Source organism: Pyrus communis, chromosome 14 (assembly GCF_041283825.1).
Source record: "Pyrus communis isolate YQ-2024b chromosome 14, ASM4128382v1, whole genome shotgun sequence".
Classification (NCBI taxonomy): Eukaryota; Viridiplantae; Streptophyta; class Magnoliopsida; order Rosales; family Rosaceae; genus Pyrus; species Pyrus communis.
Genome location: NC_142578.1, coordinates 797032 through 815563, shown reverse-complemented (window position 1 = coordinate 815563; position 18532 = coordinate 797032). Strand labels below are relative to the sequence as shown.

General features: G+C 39.3%; 2 protein-coding genes and 1 long non-coding RNA gene across 4 annotated transcripts; 1 reads left to right on the top strand and 2 right to left on the bottom strand.

The window, feature by feature from the left end:
• LOC137712715 (translocon at the outer membrane of chloroplasts 64) lies at positions 1-5499 on the bottom strand. Its single transcript, XM_068451852.2, has 13 exons — positions 5039-5499; positions 4244-4396; positions 3900-4024; positions 3486-3611; positions 3156-3338; positions 2906-3050; positions 2405-2573; positions 1882-2016; positions 1538-1738; positions 1163-1290; positions 1034-1085; positions 751-820; positions 1-457 (listed from the first exon to the last, which is right to left on the bottom strand). The coding sequence occupies exons 1-13, from the start codon at positions 5239-5241 to the stop codon at positions 375-377; spliced, it is 1773 nt and encodes a 590-aa protein (XP_068307953.2). The 5' UTR covers positions 5242-5499; the 3' UTR covers positions 1-374.
• A 656-nt stretch (positions 5500-6155) lies between these two features.
• Positions 6156-9525, bottom strand: LOC137713287 (uncharacterized). 2 transcript variants are annotated; one of them, XM_088683628.1, is made up of 6 exons: positions 8977-9525; positions 8376-8731; positions 8145-8232; positions 7367-7461; positions 7043-7210; positions 6156-6691 (listed from the first exon to the last, which is right to left on the bottom strand). In XM_088683628.1, exons 2-6 carry the CDS (start codon positions 8701-8703, stop codon positions 6531-6533), a joined length of 840 nt encoding a protein of 279 aa, XP_088539754.1. In that variant the 5' UTR covers positions 8704-8731; positions 8977-9525; the 3' UTR covers positions 6156-6530. The 2 variants fall into 2 exon arrangements, with proteins under 2 accessions (XP_088539754.1, XP_068308677.2); XM_068452576.2 differs by having other exon boundaries at positions 8376-8510.
• Positions 9526-9709: 184 nt separating this feature from the next.
• Positions 9710-18215, top strand: LOC137726902 (uncharacterized). The gene is made up of 9 exons (XR_015955537.1): positions 9710-10003; positions 10099-10242; positions 10343-10504; positions 10606-10679; positions 11546-16488; positions 16584-16727; positions 16828-16989; positions 17091-17164; positions 18031-18215. It is a non-coding gene; the product is annotated as an uncharacterized LOC137726902 (long non-coding RNA).
• Positions 18216-18532: the final 317 nt, after the last annotated feature.

The following is an 18532-nucleotide window of genomic DNA, read 5'->3' as shown; positions in this document are numbered from 1 at the left end:
TACAAGTTAAGAACGAATGCAATAAATTGCAATGTGAAGGCAGAGATGAATATCGTAATGGCTGTGCTCATGATCAGCTTCAAAACTCACCTAAAAGCTAGAATTACAACCGAATGTAACGTATCGAAGCAACAAAATTGGACTGTTAAGTACAAATTTTGGCGACAATAATAATAATCTAAGGTTCCTAAAAACTGATCTGACCAAACATTTATCCAGGCCCCCAAAAAAAACACCGTGATCGTAAGAGTAAAGATTCTCAACTTCTCTCGAGTGTCTTCCATCCTGCTTCTCATTCGATTGGCATAGACACATGGCAATTGTTGACTGTCTAGTTTAAATGGGTTTTTCACGGACAAGCGAACTTCAATAAGCTACAGGAATACCTTCCTCAATCTTTCAGCAGCAGCGGCTGCTCGTTTGTTGGTTGGCTCAAGAACAAGTGCGTGTCTAAAGTCTGCAGAATGAAGCACCATCGAACCGAAGTTACTTTAGGAGATTGGAATGAATGAATTAAAAACACTCAGATGTGCTTAACAAACACACTCGTGTTCTGAGCTATGAAACAGAATACCAAAACAATGTATATCTGCAACTCCAATCTGAAATATATCTAGTTTGCACCCGGTAAACACTATTCTCCTTAAACTTTTACCCTTGGTTTTTAGCTTAAGGGTAGATGATGAGGGTAATACTGTCGGTCTCTCAGAAGGAAGTATAAAAAAATAAAAATAAACAACCAAATCTGACCTTCAATCGCTTCCTTATAGTAACCAAGCATCTCCCTTGCAGTGCCTCTTCGGAAATAAGCTTTCACATTCTGAAGAAACATAAGTAGGCAACAATGTCATTGTACAATGGTTATAAAAATGTACTCCATTCTCTCTACAACCGACGAAAAAAACTAGAAATTTTTAATCACATAACGTCGTATAACAACGATTAATGAATGGAACACAATGAGCCCATGGTCTATAGCATCTACCCAATAATTGTGAATATCCAGTAATTATTACTTTTGGAGAGAAGTTACCTTTTTGTCAAGGTTGATGGCTTTTGTACAATCTGCCTCCGCTTGAATGAAACTGGACGGAAGAAGTAAATCAGAAACCTACTCCAAGAAATCAATTTAGATAATAAATGTCCCAACAAATAGCATTACCTTCCAACTTCAAGATATGCTTGAGCCCTGTTACTGTAATACGTTGCATTGTTGCCACTAAGTTTGATAGCTTCTGAATAAAAGCCAATAGCCTTCTGCCACTCTTTATCTTTGTATGCTTGATTTCCCTAATTATTTTGTAAAGATAACAGAAGAGGCTTTAGAATATGCAAATGCAATTCGAAAAGAAACATGAATAGCCACTATGCAAATATGACTTGGTAGAACTATTGTTCGTGTCAATTCATAATTCACGATGTTAAGCAAAACCAATAGAAAATTGATATCATGATGTTCTATGTTACAAAGAAAATCAACAAAGACAGCAACAACTTGAAAGCAAAATGGACGATAATCACGATAGCAATGACCTACCTTTTCCTTGGCAATTTCAGCAGATTGTTCCTTGGTGAGAGCATTTTTGGATGATCTGGATTTTGAAGCAATATCGGCCTGCTCCTGTAAAGACGTATACATAGTGTGCAGTGCATCCAGTAAAAAGCGATCACCCCCATGCCTGGCTATGAAAGAAACTGAAACAGGGCACTTGTCATAAAATCCCAGAGGTGCTGTGACCTGAAGAGTAGACATCCAAAAAGTATTGGTGATTAGGAGAAATTAAAATCAGTAGATTCAGTACAAACTTATCACTATGCAATGAATACATAATGATACACGAAAATATTAAAGATTGGAGAGAGAGATTGATGGATTTTCACCTGACAACAGCCTGACAGGCTTGCAATACTTAAGAGACCAAAAGTACGATTCCGGAAGTCCTCAGAGAGCATCTCCTTCCCCCCAAGTTTTGCAGGGGGGTCTGCTATAGTTGGGATAACCAAAATTCCATCATCCTACATAAGCAAATAAAAGAGAAAAGCATAATCAATCTAATAAACCTCGATAAAAACATTAAAGAATTAGGAAAAAGAGCAGCATGTTTTAATTATACGGTGTCCTTAAACTGTAGTAAAGAAATGGAATTCAGGCATGTTAATCTTGGGGAACAAAGTAGCCTTAAAAGACTAGTGGCACATTGAAAACAACCACTATGGTTAAATCAGACATAAATTAAGAGCACTTGACAATCCAGTCAGCCATCCAGTCAAGCTAATTTGGCTTCGTAATTAATAAGACAATCTGTACGTATGTGTGCTTGGAAGTGTGCATGTATGTGTGTAATGTATAGATATGTTTGGCTATGAGAAAATTAGTAATAAGTTAATAATTAAAAATGGCTACCTTCAATAGAGAGCTGACAGCTGCCTGTAATTCATTCCTAATTGACTTGCATATCTCAATCTCCTCATCGGATGCCTCCGGTGGCCCACATATTTGCGCTGAAGTTGCAGACTCCAAAACAGGCTTTACCGAATCAATCCACTCCCTGTGATTATGTCTGAACTCATGCCTACAATACGGAACACAATAAACCTCAATTACTATATGATCAAGGTAAATTTTCAAAATCAAAAGACAAACGAAATGAACAAAGTGAAAAACTGCCTTCTTATGAACCTCATATTTTGCCAAGTACTTTTCTCAGGTTAGAAATTACTATTAAATTTTTATCATCTTGCACACACTTCCCCACACTTAAAGAGTTTCAGTTTCCCCCTTCCTATTCAACCATAAGAATACACCAAAGATAATTGGAATAGAAGGAAAAAATATAAGCAAAGTAACCTCAGTCTCAAAATTATGACATATACAGAAAATTGACTACCGACTAAATAACCTCACCTTTGAAGAAACTGCACAACATTGGCAAGCAATTTGAGGGATGAAGTCTTTACTTCACCATTTGTCTTCTGGCCATTAAACTTTTTCAAGCTTGGAACTTTTGAATTGCAGTAGTCCCCAATATTTTCATGTTTCAACACTTGTTCTGAACCAGTTTATCGATAACTCAATCAGAAAACTTTCACAACAGCAGTCCACCACAGAAAGGAGCATATAATGGATCTATAAATCAAAGGGAAAAAAAACATACTTCCAAAAAGCTTCTCAGTGGATTTGATAACCACTTGAACAATCCTATCAACAGGAATCTTTACTTCTTGAAAGCAATCATCAGCCATTACAATTTGTCTTGGACTGCGTGAAACTGCATAAGGAAGTTGCAGCAGCACGTGTCCAACACGACGCAGGACATTAGGATCCCTAGCAAACCATCCTGCAAATGTGATCTTACAAGTTAAATAATATCTCCATACTAGCAAAAAATTAATAGACAAAAGTTACAAGTTTTCAGGCATGGATAGTTGCACATTAACATATATTGCTGCAGCCTGGCAGCATACAGAATTGCATCAATACATACCAACAGTATCCAGACTTGTAGAAACAGGTATAAATCCAGCATGAGAAACAGAGCCATGTGAAGCTCGGAATCCAATGATGCCACAAGACCCAGCAGGTACTCTAACACCACCAACAGTATCAAGACCTGCACCGTGATGTTACCATTAAGTAAATATTACATTATCATACATGCTGCACTGTTGAAATTGAAAAGAGGGGCATTTTTGAGATACAGTAAGATTAAGAACATGCTGAGTATCCAAATAAGAGTTTTTTCAGATAAGAATCACAAGATAGGCAAAGGAAGCGAAACCAATTCCTTCAAATATGCATTTCCCATGGTCAAAGACTAACAATAAAAGTTAAAAAACTCAAGGGGAAATGTAAAGAAGATGAAGAACGATTTCAGAAAGGATAAGAAAAGGAAGCTTACCCAGTGAAAAGTCAACAAGATCAGCGGCTACAGCCACAGCAGCTCCACTAGAGGATCCACCTGGTTTTCTTGAAGATGCTGCTGGATTGGTGGGGGTACCATAATGCTTATTTTCTCCAGTAATACTGAAAATAAACACGCCGATAAGAATTGGAAATATGTAACCAAGACTAAAGCTAGAGTTGGAGAAATTGAAAGGAAAATATAGATGTCATTAGTTGGTGTTGATCCTCAAAATTATTTTCTTATTTCAATTTGATAGAAGATCCTCACAATCACATTAGGAATAGCACCTTCAGCCCGTCAAGGGCCCAGTCAAAGTGTATGTTCATAGCTATACATACCTATATGCCAATTCATCCACAACAGTTATCCCAGTGCATGTGGCACCTCCTTCGACAAGAGTGGAAACCACAGGCGACGTCCGGGAAGCTGCATCATGTGTTCTTCCCCAATCAGGATGACCAAAACCAGTTACATGTCCCTCAATTTCAAATCTGCAACCATGTTACAAAGTTCTTCACTTTTAACACAACTAAATAGTCTAAAAAAAACTATGACTGCAAAGCAAAGAAAAAGTGCATTCGTGTGTCTACGCATCTACACATATCGACTCAATGTACAGAAAAGATGTTCATTTATTCTTTCAATGTCACATTCGAATTCAGCCGTAACTGCCATCCTGGGTTCCATAGATGTTCTGCTTTTTTTAGTATAATAATCACCCCCTCTCAATCACTAAACACAGCAAACCTATCGAAAACGTAAAACGAACCTATAACACAGTTCAAGTTCAACAAGCTACTTTCGAATCAGTAAGATCAATAAAAGCAACAGGCAGAACAGAAGTCAGAGATTTTTACAGAAAGAAAAATAAGTCATGAATTTCAGGCCTTTTCCCCATCCGGGTTCCAACCCAATTCAACTAATCCTTTCAACTATCAATACTAACCATAACTTCAATCAGGTTCAATAAAGCTAACCAAAAGGCAAAGACTGAAACTTTCACAGTTCCATCCTTTTCCTTTTTCTCAGCAGCCAAAGAGACATACTTTCTCTTTTTCCACTCTAACAAAATATTGGGTTTCAACTATTTTCTCGGGAAACAAACAGAGGGGAAGTGGGTAGAGAGAGCGTACACGTCGGAGACAGCGAAGGTGAGGCCGGTGAGGGGGTGCGGAGCCTTGGGAGGAGCAGGCTGTGGCGGAGGAAGAAGTTGAAGCCGCTCAACAAAGGCGCCAAAGTCTTCTCTGATGGTTTTCTTCAGCTTCCTTGTCATCAGAAGAATTCCAGCCAAACCTAAACCCAGCAGAACCCACAGATTGGCGGCCTGAGACGCCATGAATGTGTTTTTCTTTGAGATTCTTCGTTCGAACCCTCCGGAATTGCCAAACCAGCAAGTTATGGATTTAGAGAGAGAGAGAGAGAGAGAGAGAGAGAGAGAGAGAGAGAGAGAGAGAGAGAGAGAGAGAGGAGGAGAGGAGGAGGAGGAGGAGGGGAGAGAGAGAGAGAGGGAGAGGATAAAGCAGCGACCAGCGCAGCGTAACCTAGGCGGAAAGATGGTTCTCTTTGGTTGAGGTTATTACTGTTCACATACAGTGAAATATCACGAAGGTCCTCCAACTTCTCAACTTTTTTTGTTTTTATTTGTAGTTAGGTCCTCCAAGTTCCTCATAATATCAATAAAGGTCATAATTGATCGTTGCTATAAAAAACGAAAAATGCTAAGAAGAGTCTCTCAAAGTGGGGTTTTAACTCCTTTATTGCCTCACCTCACCAGCCTCACATTTGCCGTCTCCAAGAGTCTCCTTAACATTTCTCGTAAAAAAGAGTTTCACAATAGTATGGATGCAAATAACATCTCCCCAAGTTTCATAGAAAATACAAATTCACAGGCAAGATAATAAAATTAAATAGAAAGTAATAATAAATAAACGTTTAAAGGCAATATAGTAATAGAGGAACGAAAATTCATACGTCTTAAACAAATCCAATAACGCATGAAATTAAAATTAAAAGAACACCAACGATGAGGGGAAGGTAGGACCATTTGGTGATGGGGAGTAAAGATCACCGAAAAGAGGAAAGAGGAAGAGGCTAGGATGAGGGGAGGGAAAAAGGGGCTACCACCAATCCCAGGCTAAAGGGGTTAAAGAGTATGAAAATTGCGGAGTTATGGGAAGGAGCGAGCAGCTAAAGAGATCAACTTGTATTCATCTTTCATTACAAGCGATATTAGTATTTTACGAGAAAAAATAAGAGTAAAAGCCACATCAAATCGAATACCATTTAACACCGCAAAATAAGGCTTGTTCTGCCAATAATTGAGGTAAAGAATCATATAGAAGAGTAGTCAGTAATATCAATCGGATTGAAACTAATTTAACACAAGATCCACACCCCTTGGTAAAATTCGACACTCTGGTTTTCTTATTCCTTGTAATGGTAAACGTTGCTTGTATTCAAACAATCGAATAATCGCAAAACGTTGCTTGTATTCAAACGATTTATAACTTCCGAGTGTCTCCTGAAAAATCTTTCTTCTTAGTATTTGATCAAGTTTGGTGACAGATACGGCAAACTCAAAAATGAAGTATAGAACCCAGCTACAAACTCGTCGGGATGTCCAATTTACTCCTTAATCCTTGCAGGCTCTCCCACGGCACGCTCCATTCTTGAGTACCATTCACCGATGCGTGTATGCTCCACCATATCTTTACCCGACCTCAAATAACGGATTGGCCTTAGCACCCCAAAAACAGCAAGGTCTGCCAAATTAGGTTTGGAGCCCCCTGACACAAGAAACATGTACATGTAAACAACCAATACTTACTTATCAAGACTCACTCAGGCAAAGGGTTCACGATAGCGTTCTCATCAACTGATCGTTGATCTTGATTTTAGTCTCTAGACGATTACTACTTCAATTTCTTCCTCGACAAAACTTTGTGCGGGTACATTCAAGTATCATCTAATAGTCGAGAGTACTAAATTTATTTCTTTTCTCATAAGTATATGCATCAATCTATTTCTGTGAGTGTCACTTAATTAATGCATCTCCTGATCATTTATTAAGTAAAAGGTAACCCGCATGCCATCTCTATGTGACACAACCTGCCTATGTCACAAGTTAGAACACATACCAAGGAAGTCCCGCCCGTTAAGAGCATCAACCCATGTTTCTGCTGCTTCATACAGGGATGCACGCTCATCAGTAATATTATATTTCTTCTTTAGTTTCTTTGACACAAAGTACATAGCTGCAGCACCAGCATACTTCACTGAAATTTTTTCTGTGTAGCTAAAATTACCTGCAGTTACGGCAAAACTGAGATCAGAATACAAATAACCACCAAAACAACAGAAGAAAACCGACGAGTAAGTATTAGCAATACAAACTGAAGAAGGTAATGAAGATTGTCGTAGAAGGCCCATAAAATCTGGGTGCATAGATGGGATCTAGTTACCATTGCTTGTGATATAGTCAAAGGACTCAAGGGCCTCCGACGTATTTCGGTATATGTTTGGTGACAACATATGCACCAAGTGATTATCAACCCACCTATACCACAACAAGAAGCACACCAAAGATATCAAAATTTAATATTCTATGCAACCAAATAAAAAGTATCAAAACTTATAGTAATAAACCTAGTACCACGTAATACACGGTCATGAATTTAACAGTTAGTAATACAAAGATACCAAAGCTCAAGGTATGCCACACCAACAGCTTCAAAGCTGAAGCTCCACAGTGTGAGTGATACGCAACTTCTCAAATCATAACAACAATATATGAGTGTTTTTCATTTCATTCACCAAGTTCATACAAAACGAAATCTAATTTGCTCGACCAAAATCCATGTAAATCCAAAGAGGCTTCTACAAGAGATGTCTGAACCAAGGTTTATCGATAATGTCCATTTCAGACGAAGTTCCGAGCTCATTTCCCATTTTATGAACTTTCAGAACAATAAAAATCTTATAAACTTTCAGCTCATTTCCCAAAGGACTGGAGGCGTGCATAATTCAAAGTGGTCATCAGATCACAGATTCTTCTATTCTTGTAATAAGCCACTAAGAGGTGAGAATCACTCAGCAGCATTCTCTCCTTTTCTTTATTTCTTAGATAAATCATGGTTCAGTGGCTCACACCGGCAACCTTTTAGTATATTACCGCTCCTCCCATTTTATCCAAACATGAATATATGCATAAAAAGCTAGCTTGAGGAAAAGATAACATACTGGCGCCACTTTTTCTCTTCATCGTCATCTGAGGAAGAAGCAGCTGCTCTCTCAGGAACAATTTTGCTATTCAACTGATCAATTATAGCTGCAAACAGACACATGCTCAATTTTAATTGAGATATGTAATTATAGTGCCTATATATTCAACAACGTGTGGATCACATTATTCTAATTAGAAATCGAACCAAGAAACTGAAGCAATCTAAAAACAGTCACAAGGACAGGTACCTGATGAATCAACCAGCTGCTCCCCATCCACCATCAGTATAGGGACCTTCTGATAATCGGACCATTTAATCTCTTTCTTACTAAGTGGGTTGACCTCCACAACTTTGTAGGGTATATCGTGGTAATCCAAGAATGCTGATACAAGAATAAAGTATCCCCAACTCGTAAACAACACGATAATAACTATTTTTTGGATAATATTATAGGAGCAATAAAACAAATTAAAAATGTAAAAAACACGAAAAAATGAAGGTGATCTTAATAACTTCAAAAACTCCCAAATGTGGCACAGTATCGAATGCTTGTTTCGCGCAACAAGCAACCCCATTGCATTGTTTGTCCAAATAGTTCGATTCCTAGCGAAAGTTCATAATCGAGTGTCAACTACATGTAAAAGTTTGTTCTTTTATGAACATGTAACCATTATAACTGCAGTGAAATTCAAATGTATGTTTCATCCATACTAAAATAGTAAAATTGAACATTTTAGCACGAAAGCTCATCCATTTTTCGATAATTCAGTGAAAATTTTAAACAACTCTAAGGCAACAGAAACACAATATCTCCAAAGCAATTCAACAAGTAAAGATTTGATTTTTACCTTTAACTTTGTTGCAGAAAGGGCAGGCTTCGTACTGGTAAAGCACAACTTCCTTGGGAACAAGCGCAGCCGGAGGCGGCTCTTTGGCATAGGCCTCCGGAGCGAGCGACGTGGCGACCGCGACCGAAGCCAGAGTTCCGGCGACGCCGATTGCCAGCTTCCCACCCGAACCTCCGGAAAACGAATCGAGCCATCGACGAGGAGCCTGAGAACCGGTGGAGGTGGTCCCGTACAGAGCAACCTGGAGAAGACCGTAGGTGGCGGGGGCTGACGTGACGGCGGCGCCGCCCTGGGCGGTGGAAAGGGATCGGGAGAGGAGGGGGAGTGAGGCGAGAGTGGAAGCCCGTCTCATGGTGGAGCGCCTGAAAGCAAAAGCAGACGCAGAAAGCAGAAGGCCGATCGATTTTCTGTGGGAGATTACTCCGGAGAGGTTAAGAAAGGGTTTAAGTCGGTTTTGTGATCCAACTGTGTGGGGTTTTGGGAGTCCAAATCACCGGGGGGTGTTTGGATCTAAAAATCCTAAATTATTTTTATTTTCTGTGATAAATCATCCTAATTATTAATTTGGCGCAAAAAGCCGCTAAGTTCTTAATTAATTCTATTTTCTTTTACTTCCTAAAACTAAAAAAATTAAAAATAAACATTTTTCCCACAAAAAAGGCAAAAAACTTGTCAAATTTTGATTTCAAACCATTAATGTGACATCCCGTCCCGGAAATATCGAAACGTACATTTGAAATTACAAATTTTACCCCTAGTTCGTTATTTTACGTGTAGTTTTGTGTTGTGTGGTGTTGTAGGACCACACACACACTCATACACCCCGTTTCACTCTCCCGTGTTTTCCTCTCCCTCTGTCTCTTTTCTGTCACTTCTCTCTCTCTCTCTCCCAAGCTCCGTTCTTCCTCCTTCTTTCTTCAAAAACGTACGGACAACACACAAATCACCCAAACCTTGATGGATCGAAGAAACTAAGGACACCATCGAACTCGTGAAGCTCGTACGAGTACAACCATACCATTTTCAGGTGAGAAATCCTTCGTTTTCGTGTCGATTCGAGGTATTCCGATTTCGAGTACTGTTCATGAAAGATTAATCTAGTTAGTTTTTGGACTTTTGAAGCTTGTAGATGTGTTAGTGAGGTCCCAAGGAGCCTCGGAGTACTTCGTTGGAGAAGTTTGGACGTCGGGATCGTCGTGTTCAAAGTTGGCCGGAGCTGTCGGGGCTTTTTCCGGCGAAACCACGGCGAGTTAGGGGTCGAGACAGGTATGGATGTGTTCGTCTCGTCAATACCTTCATTTTGATATATAGTACGTTGAAAATGGTTAAGAAATGAAGAAGTTATGACACTTTGAAATTTACCCAGAAATTCCGGCAAAACACTATTTCCGGCGAAACCAGTCCGGCGACGCGAGGAAGAAGACGCGCGCGTGGGCAGCGCGTGAACAGTGCGCGTGGGGGCGCGTGAGAGCTCCAAATTGAGTTCTGAAAATTGTCACGCGTTCGTGACGTCGTGTAGATCACCGTGGTATATTCATACACCCAAATTGAGTAACGTATGAGAAAGTTATGGACGAATGTTTGGTGTATGCGCGTTAAATAACGTCAATTTGGTTACTTTTTGTATAGGTGAAAATTATACAGAGGAAGAATGTAACCAATCTAGGGGAGGCTCAGGGACCTACGAGACGTCGATGTGATATGTGAGTGGGCAGTTATTTTTCAGTATATATATATATATATACGTATGCTTGACGTATTTCCCAGAAAACGTATTTTAAAAGAAATACGAATTATATATCCTGTCATATATGCATCATATTTTAATATGTGCATTACCATAATTATGCATACTGTTGCATGGTGCTGAGGAGGCCCAGGTAAGTGCCAGGTAAGTGGTATTCATGTTTGTATGCAATAGTAGTAGTTGAGATGTTTAGAGAGCTCATAATCTGCACCCCGGTGTTAGTGCTCCCGCCCAGGGCCAGGGCACAGTCCTTCACGTGATGTTCACCAGCACCACACGCTCGCCTTGGATCCAAGTTAGGTGCAAGCCTTGTCGTACAGACCACATTAGGTGGTTCCGACTCGTAGGTGACCCGCGATTATTCGCACAGTCTTCACGTGATCGTAGCACTAGAGCGTATATATTACACCCAGTCTTGTCGTACAGACCACGTTAGGTGGTTCCGACTCGTGTGCAGATTCAGATATTGAGTTGAGAGTGGAGCTCTAGATGCAGCCGTACAGGTCACGTTAGGTGACTCCCGGCTGCTAGATTATATGTTATTGATGTGAATTACGCTTGAGCATTTATATTTGATTATGAGATTCTGTTGTGGCATATTCTCAAGCATGAATGGCATATTGTGAGCATGAATGGCATATTGTGAGCATGAATGGAATATCATGGAGCATGATTGACATATCTATACATACGTATATATGTTCATTTTCTGGGAAACTATACTTGTTTTACAGCGAGGGGTTAGTATATGCAAAAGAGAAAAGAAAGTTTTGAATACGTTCGTTTTGCTGACCCACTCAATTTTGTTTTGCGCCCCTCCAGGTTCAAGAAATGCAAAGGTGTGGTGACTACGAGGAAATTCAACGGTGTTCTGACAGAATGGCCAAAAATTAGGACTCACCTTTGGGTGTTTTATCTTAGAAATTATATCTTTAAAGCTTCCGTACTGTGTAAATGGTTACGTCACTCTCACGTGACGGCCAGCATGCCCTCCTTCGGGACGGGGTGTGTCAGTTGGTATCAGAGCCTAAGTTTCAATCTTGGACATCTTGAGAAGTTCTAGTGAATTCTGTCAGAACTACACCGCCTCGTAGCAAACCACGTAGTTAGAGGAATTTAGTCTCCCTGATTTAGCTATTAGGGGAAACTATTATTTTGGTGATTCAGTATATTATCAAAAAGGGACATTTTAAGATGGGTTATGAGTTGAATTTGAATCACCTTATGAAATGATGAACCTGAGGGAGCAAAGTGATGGATTAACCGATTGGAAAAGATGTTTTAGATTATGCAAGTCAAAGGAATCTTCCTTTTGACAGAAGGGTTGAGACGACTACCTGGTTTGAGTTATGAACTTGTATCCTGGTGGAAACAGGAGTATAATTCGTTGTCACCGAAGGAAACAGCCGATTGAGAATTGTTTAAGGATTTGTTTAAAGAAAAGAATTATTCCTTTGGCATCTTACGATGGTAGAAAACAAGAGTTTGCAAATGTGAGACAAGGAAAGCTGACGATCAATGAGTATTATAGAAAGTTCTCAGACTTGTCTCATCCCATTCGAATATTGCTGCTATTTTGATTGAAGTGTTATATTGTTTTAGGCTGGGTGGCATAAGGCAATGGTATTTTGGGTGACCACTATCCATTGTAATTCTTACCAGGAGTATACAAGATGTTGTTGAGCCTTAAGGACTCGGAGATTATGTCCATCGTTAATGATGAAGAAGAATCAGAGGAATGATGACAAGGATAAAGGCCGGTCATCTCGAGAACCTCGAAAGATTCGGAATTTCAAAAGAAGTGAAGCTAATTCTAGTTCTTTTGGCAAAGGTTTTAATGCCATTGACCAGAAGCGAAGTGATAGATGTATTGGTAATCCGAGATCTCAGAGACAAGGTGATTTTGGTAAAGGAAATGTACCTTTGGGCTGTAGGTACAATAATGGACACCTTTGAGAATGTAGGCGAGAAAGCAGTGGACGCTTTACAAGTGGATAGATGGGACATAGAACTGCAAATTATGTCCAAAGCCAACAGAAGCCCTAGCAGTCTTCTTTGCCACAACTGGCGCCGATCCAGCAAGTTCCTGGATATATTAATTATGGTCAGTTAGGCCGTGGTGTACACGAGCGAAGTATTTACACTAATAGAGGTTGTGGGAGACAACAACAAGCCCAGGGATGTGTTAACCACACATCACTGCAAGATACTCAGAATTATTCGGATTTGATTAGGAGTACGATAATTATTCTTAATGACTTAGCTAAAGTCTATTTGTTGTTAATGTAGAAATTTTACGTTATTAATGTTATTGCCTTGAAAGTAGTAAATAAACGCGGTTGAGATGTGTGTATGTATTTCCTAATGAGTGGCAAAATAGTAATATTACACCCTCGAGAGTTGTTGCTTACTTATCGAGACAACGATGATTTATCAGTATTGCGGGCTGCAGACCGTAATATTAATAACTTATTCGTGGATTCGTTAAGCAAGCAAACCGGTAGGTTATCCTATGTTAGTATCGTACTTATTTAGAGTGCTCAGTAATAGTAGAGTATGTATTGTTGCCAGCTATTTTTGTTTCATTAGATTGTGGATTTCGATGTTATTCTAGAGCATTCTATTATGATACTTGGCATGACATACATTCATATTGTCTAGCATTTTTGAGATATATTACGTATATGAGTATATACTTTAATTCCGGGAAACCAGTTATTTTCCATCGGTCTGGATGACTAGAGATTACTTTTGTAAGTATGCAAAGTGGAGTGAGGCAGGCCGTTATTTATGCTGTGAGAGCAAAGAGATTATTATCAAAAGGCTGCCAAGGATATTTATCTCATGTGGTGCTAAGTGATGTCACTTCTAGTAGTGTGGAAGAAGTGGGAGTAGTCAAACATTTACCTGACGTTTTCCCTGAGAATTTACCTGGATTGCCGCCAGTTAAAGATGTAGAGTTCACTATGGATTTGTCTCCAGGTACAAACCATATATTATAGAATGTTGCCTTTTGAACTAAGAGAATTGGAAATTGGTTGATAAAGGTTTTTATTCAACCTAGTACATTACGTTAGGGGAACCCCAGTTTATTGGTGAGAAAGAAAATGGACGTTAAGGCTGTGCTTTGATTATAAGCAGTTGAATCGAGTAACAAGTGAAAACCGTTATCCGTTACCTCACATTGATGGTTGTTTGATCAGCTTCTAGGTGGTTGTATATTTTCTAAGTTTGATTTGAGGTCTGGATATTATTAGTTGAAGATTATCGGTGAGGATGCCCTTATGATAACTTTCAGGACTCGTTAAGGTCATTTCAAGTTTTGGTGATGCCATTCGGAGTGACGAATGCATCTACTACTTTATGAATTTGATGAATAAAGTATTCCAATGATATCTAGACCGATTTGTTGTTGTTGCTATTGAAAGGATTGATAAGACTAGAGCCAAGTATGCTAAACATCTTAAATTGGTATTGCAAAGATCGAGGGAACTTCGATTGTATGCTAAGTTTAGCAAATGCCAAGGTTGGATGAATCAAGTAGCATTTTTGAGATATATTATATCTGCTTCAGGTATTCAAGTGAATCCATAAAAGGAAGCAGAAATTGAGAATTTAGAACAACCACGAATCGTGATTGGGATTCGGAGTTATCCTAGCTTAACAAGCTATCATGGACGGTTCGTGAAAGATTTTTCAGTCATTGCTTTGTCATTGGCAAGATTGTTGAGAAAAGAGGTTATGTATGAGTGGGAAGGAAATTGTGAGCAAAGAATTCAACAACTGAAGTATTTCCTCACTCATGCACGTATTTTAGTATTCCCAGAAGATAGTGGTAATCATAAATTTTAGTGATGTTTCTTGAATGGTATTGGATGCATGTTGATGCAAATGTTAGGGTGATTACATACGTTTCACGACAAAAGGAACCTCATGAAATGAATTACCCTACTGGTGATTTGGAAGTCATGATTACCATTCTTGCTGTGAAGTTATGAAGACATTATATTTGGTAAGAATGCAAGATTTTTATGAATCCAAAAAGTCTCCAATATCCATTACTTGGAAGGATTTTGATATAAGGCAGCGAAGGTGGATTGAATTGTTTAATGAACATGATTGTACGACCAGAGTGATCGTAAAATTTTTCTAGCTGATGCACTTGGTGAAAAGATTGTGGTAAGAATTAATGTCTGGCACGCTTGCCAAGATTGTCTTCTTGTGGATTGGAAATCAACTGAAGTAAAGTTGAGAATGAAAGATTGAGAAGAAGTTGTAATTGCTAATTTTCAAGTTAAGTCTTTTTAGTAAGGTCGTACTCAAGACTCAAATGGTTAACGAAGAAAATTAAGAATTAACCAAGGCAAGGAAAGAAGGGAAAAAGAAAGATTGCTGAGTTCGAGAATAGGATGGTTATGATTGAACTTGAAGTGATAGTTGATCAATGTACCAAGTTAGTACATTTACTCCAGTGTTGAGTAACAACCACAGTGCAACAATACTTATATGTTTTATGGAGAAGAGATTTGGGTTACGGAACTGCTGAGTTTCTTAAGTATGTTGGTTGCACAGTTTCTAAAGTAACGCCATAAGGACCATGAAATGTGTCGATTTTTGTTGATTTGTGGAAGAAATACTTCTGGATAGAGAAGATTCGATCACGAAAGAGTTTTGGTAGGCCCTGAAACTATGGATAAGTCTTCTCAAAGTATTCAGGTGATTAAGTTTAACCTGAGAGTAGTCAGGAATGGCAATAGTGATTAAGAGTTGAACATGTCACTAATCGAATGTTTAACGTAGATGATCTTAAAATTTTGAAGTTTTCACTTTAGAAAAGTATGTTTCGACTGGGAAAGGAAAGCAAATTAAGTCCTAAGTACATCGGACTTTATGTGATCATCGAAGAGTAAGTGAAGTTGCTTGAATTACTTCCAGAGTTATTGTAAGAGCATGATGTGTTTCATGATTCAACATTTTTAGAAATTTCATCACGAAAAGAAATAGTGAGATTTGGAAAGGAGACAAAATAAGTCTTAAACACATCAGACCGTTTTTGACCACTAAAGGAATCGATGAAGTTGCATACAAGTGGTGATGTCTTCAGAATTGGCTAAGGTGCATAATGTATTATATTTCGATGCGTTGTCACTAGGTGGCAGATTCGTCACATGGAGTTCCGATGCAACTATTGAAAATTAATCCGGATTAGACTGGTTGAGGAACCAAGGACGACCTTGGATTGGAAAAAGAATGTATTGAGAATTAAGACAGTGTAATTGGTAAAGAATTTGTGGAGAAATCAGTCAGTCGAGGAAGCTACATGGGAGACAGAAGATCAGACGAGGAATTTGTATTCTAGATTGTTCTTTGACCACTAGGGGTCGTTGATTGGTTGTTTTGAATTTCGGGACGAAATTCTATTAAGGAGGGTAGGTTGTGACATCCCGTCCCGGAAATATCGAAACGTACATTTGAAATTACAAATTTTACCCCTAGTTCGTTATTTTACGTGTAGTTTTGTGTTGTGTGGTGTTGTAGGACCACACACACACTCATACACCCCGTTTCACTCTCCCGTGTTTTCCTCTCCCTCTGTCTCTTTTCTGTCACTTCTCTCTCTCTCTCTCCCAAGCTCCGTTCTTCCTCCTTCTTTCTTCAAAAACGTACGGACAACACACAAATCACCCAAACCTTGATGGATCGAAGAAACTAAGGACACCATCGAACTCGTGAAGCTCGTACGAGTACAACCATACCATTTTCAGGTGAGAAATCCTTCGTTTTCGTGTCGATTCGAGGTATTCCGATTTCGAGTACTGTTCATGAAAGATTAATCTAGTTAGTTTTTGGACTTTTGAAGCTTGTAGATGTGTTAGTGAGGTCCCAAGGAGCCTCGGAGTACTTCGTTGGAGAAGTTTGGACGTCGGGATCGTCGTGTTCAAAGTTGGCCGGAGCTGTCGGGGCTTTTTCCGGCGAAACCACGGCGAGTTAGGGGTCGAGACAGGTATGGATGTGTTCGTCTCGTCAATACCTTCATTTTGATATATAGTACGTTGAAAATGGTTAAGAAATGAAGAAGTTATGACACTTTGAAATTTACCCAGAAATTCCGGCAAAACACTATTTCCGGCGAAACCAGTCCGGCGACGCGAGGAAGAAGACGCGCGCGTGGGCAGCGCGTGAACAGTGCGCGTGGGGGCGCGTGAGAGCTCCAAATTGAGTTCTGAAAATTGTCACGCGTTCGTGACGTCGTGTAGATCACCGTGGTATATTCATACACCCAAATTGAGTAACGTATGAGAAAGTTATGGACGAATGTTTGGTGTATGCGCGTTAAATAACGTCAATTTGGTTACTTTTTGTATAGGTGAAAATTATACAGAGGAAGAATGTAACCAATCTAGGGGAGGCTCAGGGACCTACGAGACGTCGATGTGATATGTGAGTGGGCAGTTATTTTTCAGTATATATATATATATATACGTATGCTTGACGTATTTCCCAGAAAACGTATTTTAAAAGAAATACGAATTATATATCCTGTCATATATGCATCATATTTTAATATGTGCATTACCATAATTATGCATACTGTTGCATGGTGCTGAGGAGGCCCAGGTAAGTGCCAGGTAAGTGGTATTCATGTTTGTATGCAATAGTAGTAGTTGAGATGTTTAGAGAGCTCATAATCTGCACCCCGGTGTTAGTGCTCCCGCCCAGGGCCAGGGCACAGTCCTTCACGTGATGTTCACCAGCACCACACGCTCGCCTTGGATCCAAGTTAGGTGCAAGCCTTGTCGTACAGACCACATTAGGTGGTTCCGACTCGTAGGTGACCCGCGATTATTCGCACAGTCTTCACGTGATCGTAGCACTAGAGCGTATATATTACACCCAGTCTTGTCGTACAGACCACGTTAGGTGGTTCCGACTCGTGTGCAGATTCAGATATTGAGTTGAGAGTGGAGCTCTAGATGCAGCCGTACAGGTCACGTTAGGTGACTCCCGGCTGCTAGATTATATGTTATTGATGTGAATTACGCTTGAGCATTTATATTTGATTATGAGATTCTGTTGTGGCATATTCTCAAGCATGAATGGCATATTGTGAGCATGAATGGCATATTGTGAGCATGAATGGAATATCATGGAGCATGATTGACATATCTATACATACGTATATATGTTCATTTTCTGGGAAACTATACTTGTTTTACAGCGAGGGGTTAGTATATGCAAAAGAGAAAAGAAAGTTTTGAATACGTTCGTTTTGCTGACCCACTCAATTTTGTTTTGCGCCCCTCCAGGTTCAAGAAATGCAAAGGTGTGGTGACTACGAGGAAATTCAACGGTGTTCTGACAGAATGGCCAAAAATTAGGACTCACCTTTGGGTGTTTTATCTTAGAAATTATATCTTTAAAGCTTCCGTACTGTGTAAATGGTTACGTCACTCTCACGTGACGGCCAGCATGCCCTCCTTCGGGACGGGGTGTGTCAATTAACTATGACCATTTTTGTTTTCAAACCACTAACTTAAGCTGATGATTAACTAAGATTATGAGAAATAAGAAATAGGTATTGATTAAAGCAAGTGAATTCAATCCAAAGTCGATTTCCACGAATGATGTTTTTATTCAATATTGTATACTCGTTTTTATTTGTAAGTAGAAAGTCGATTTCTACGAATGATGTTTTTATTCAATACTGGGTCAGCTGGTGGTTTCGTCACGATAGTCTATGTACTCGAGGTTGAAAAGACTCACAAAAACATTTCAACTTCCTCCTAACTAGCATCGCCAAAAATCAAA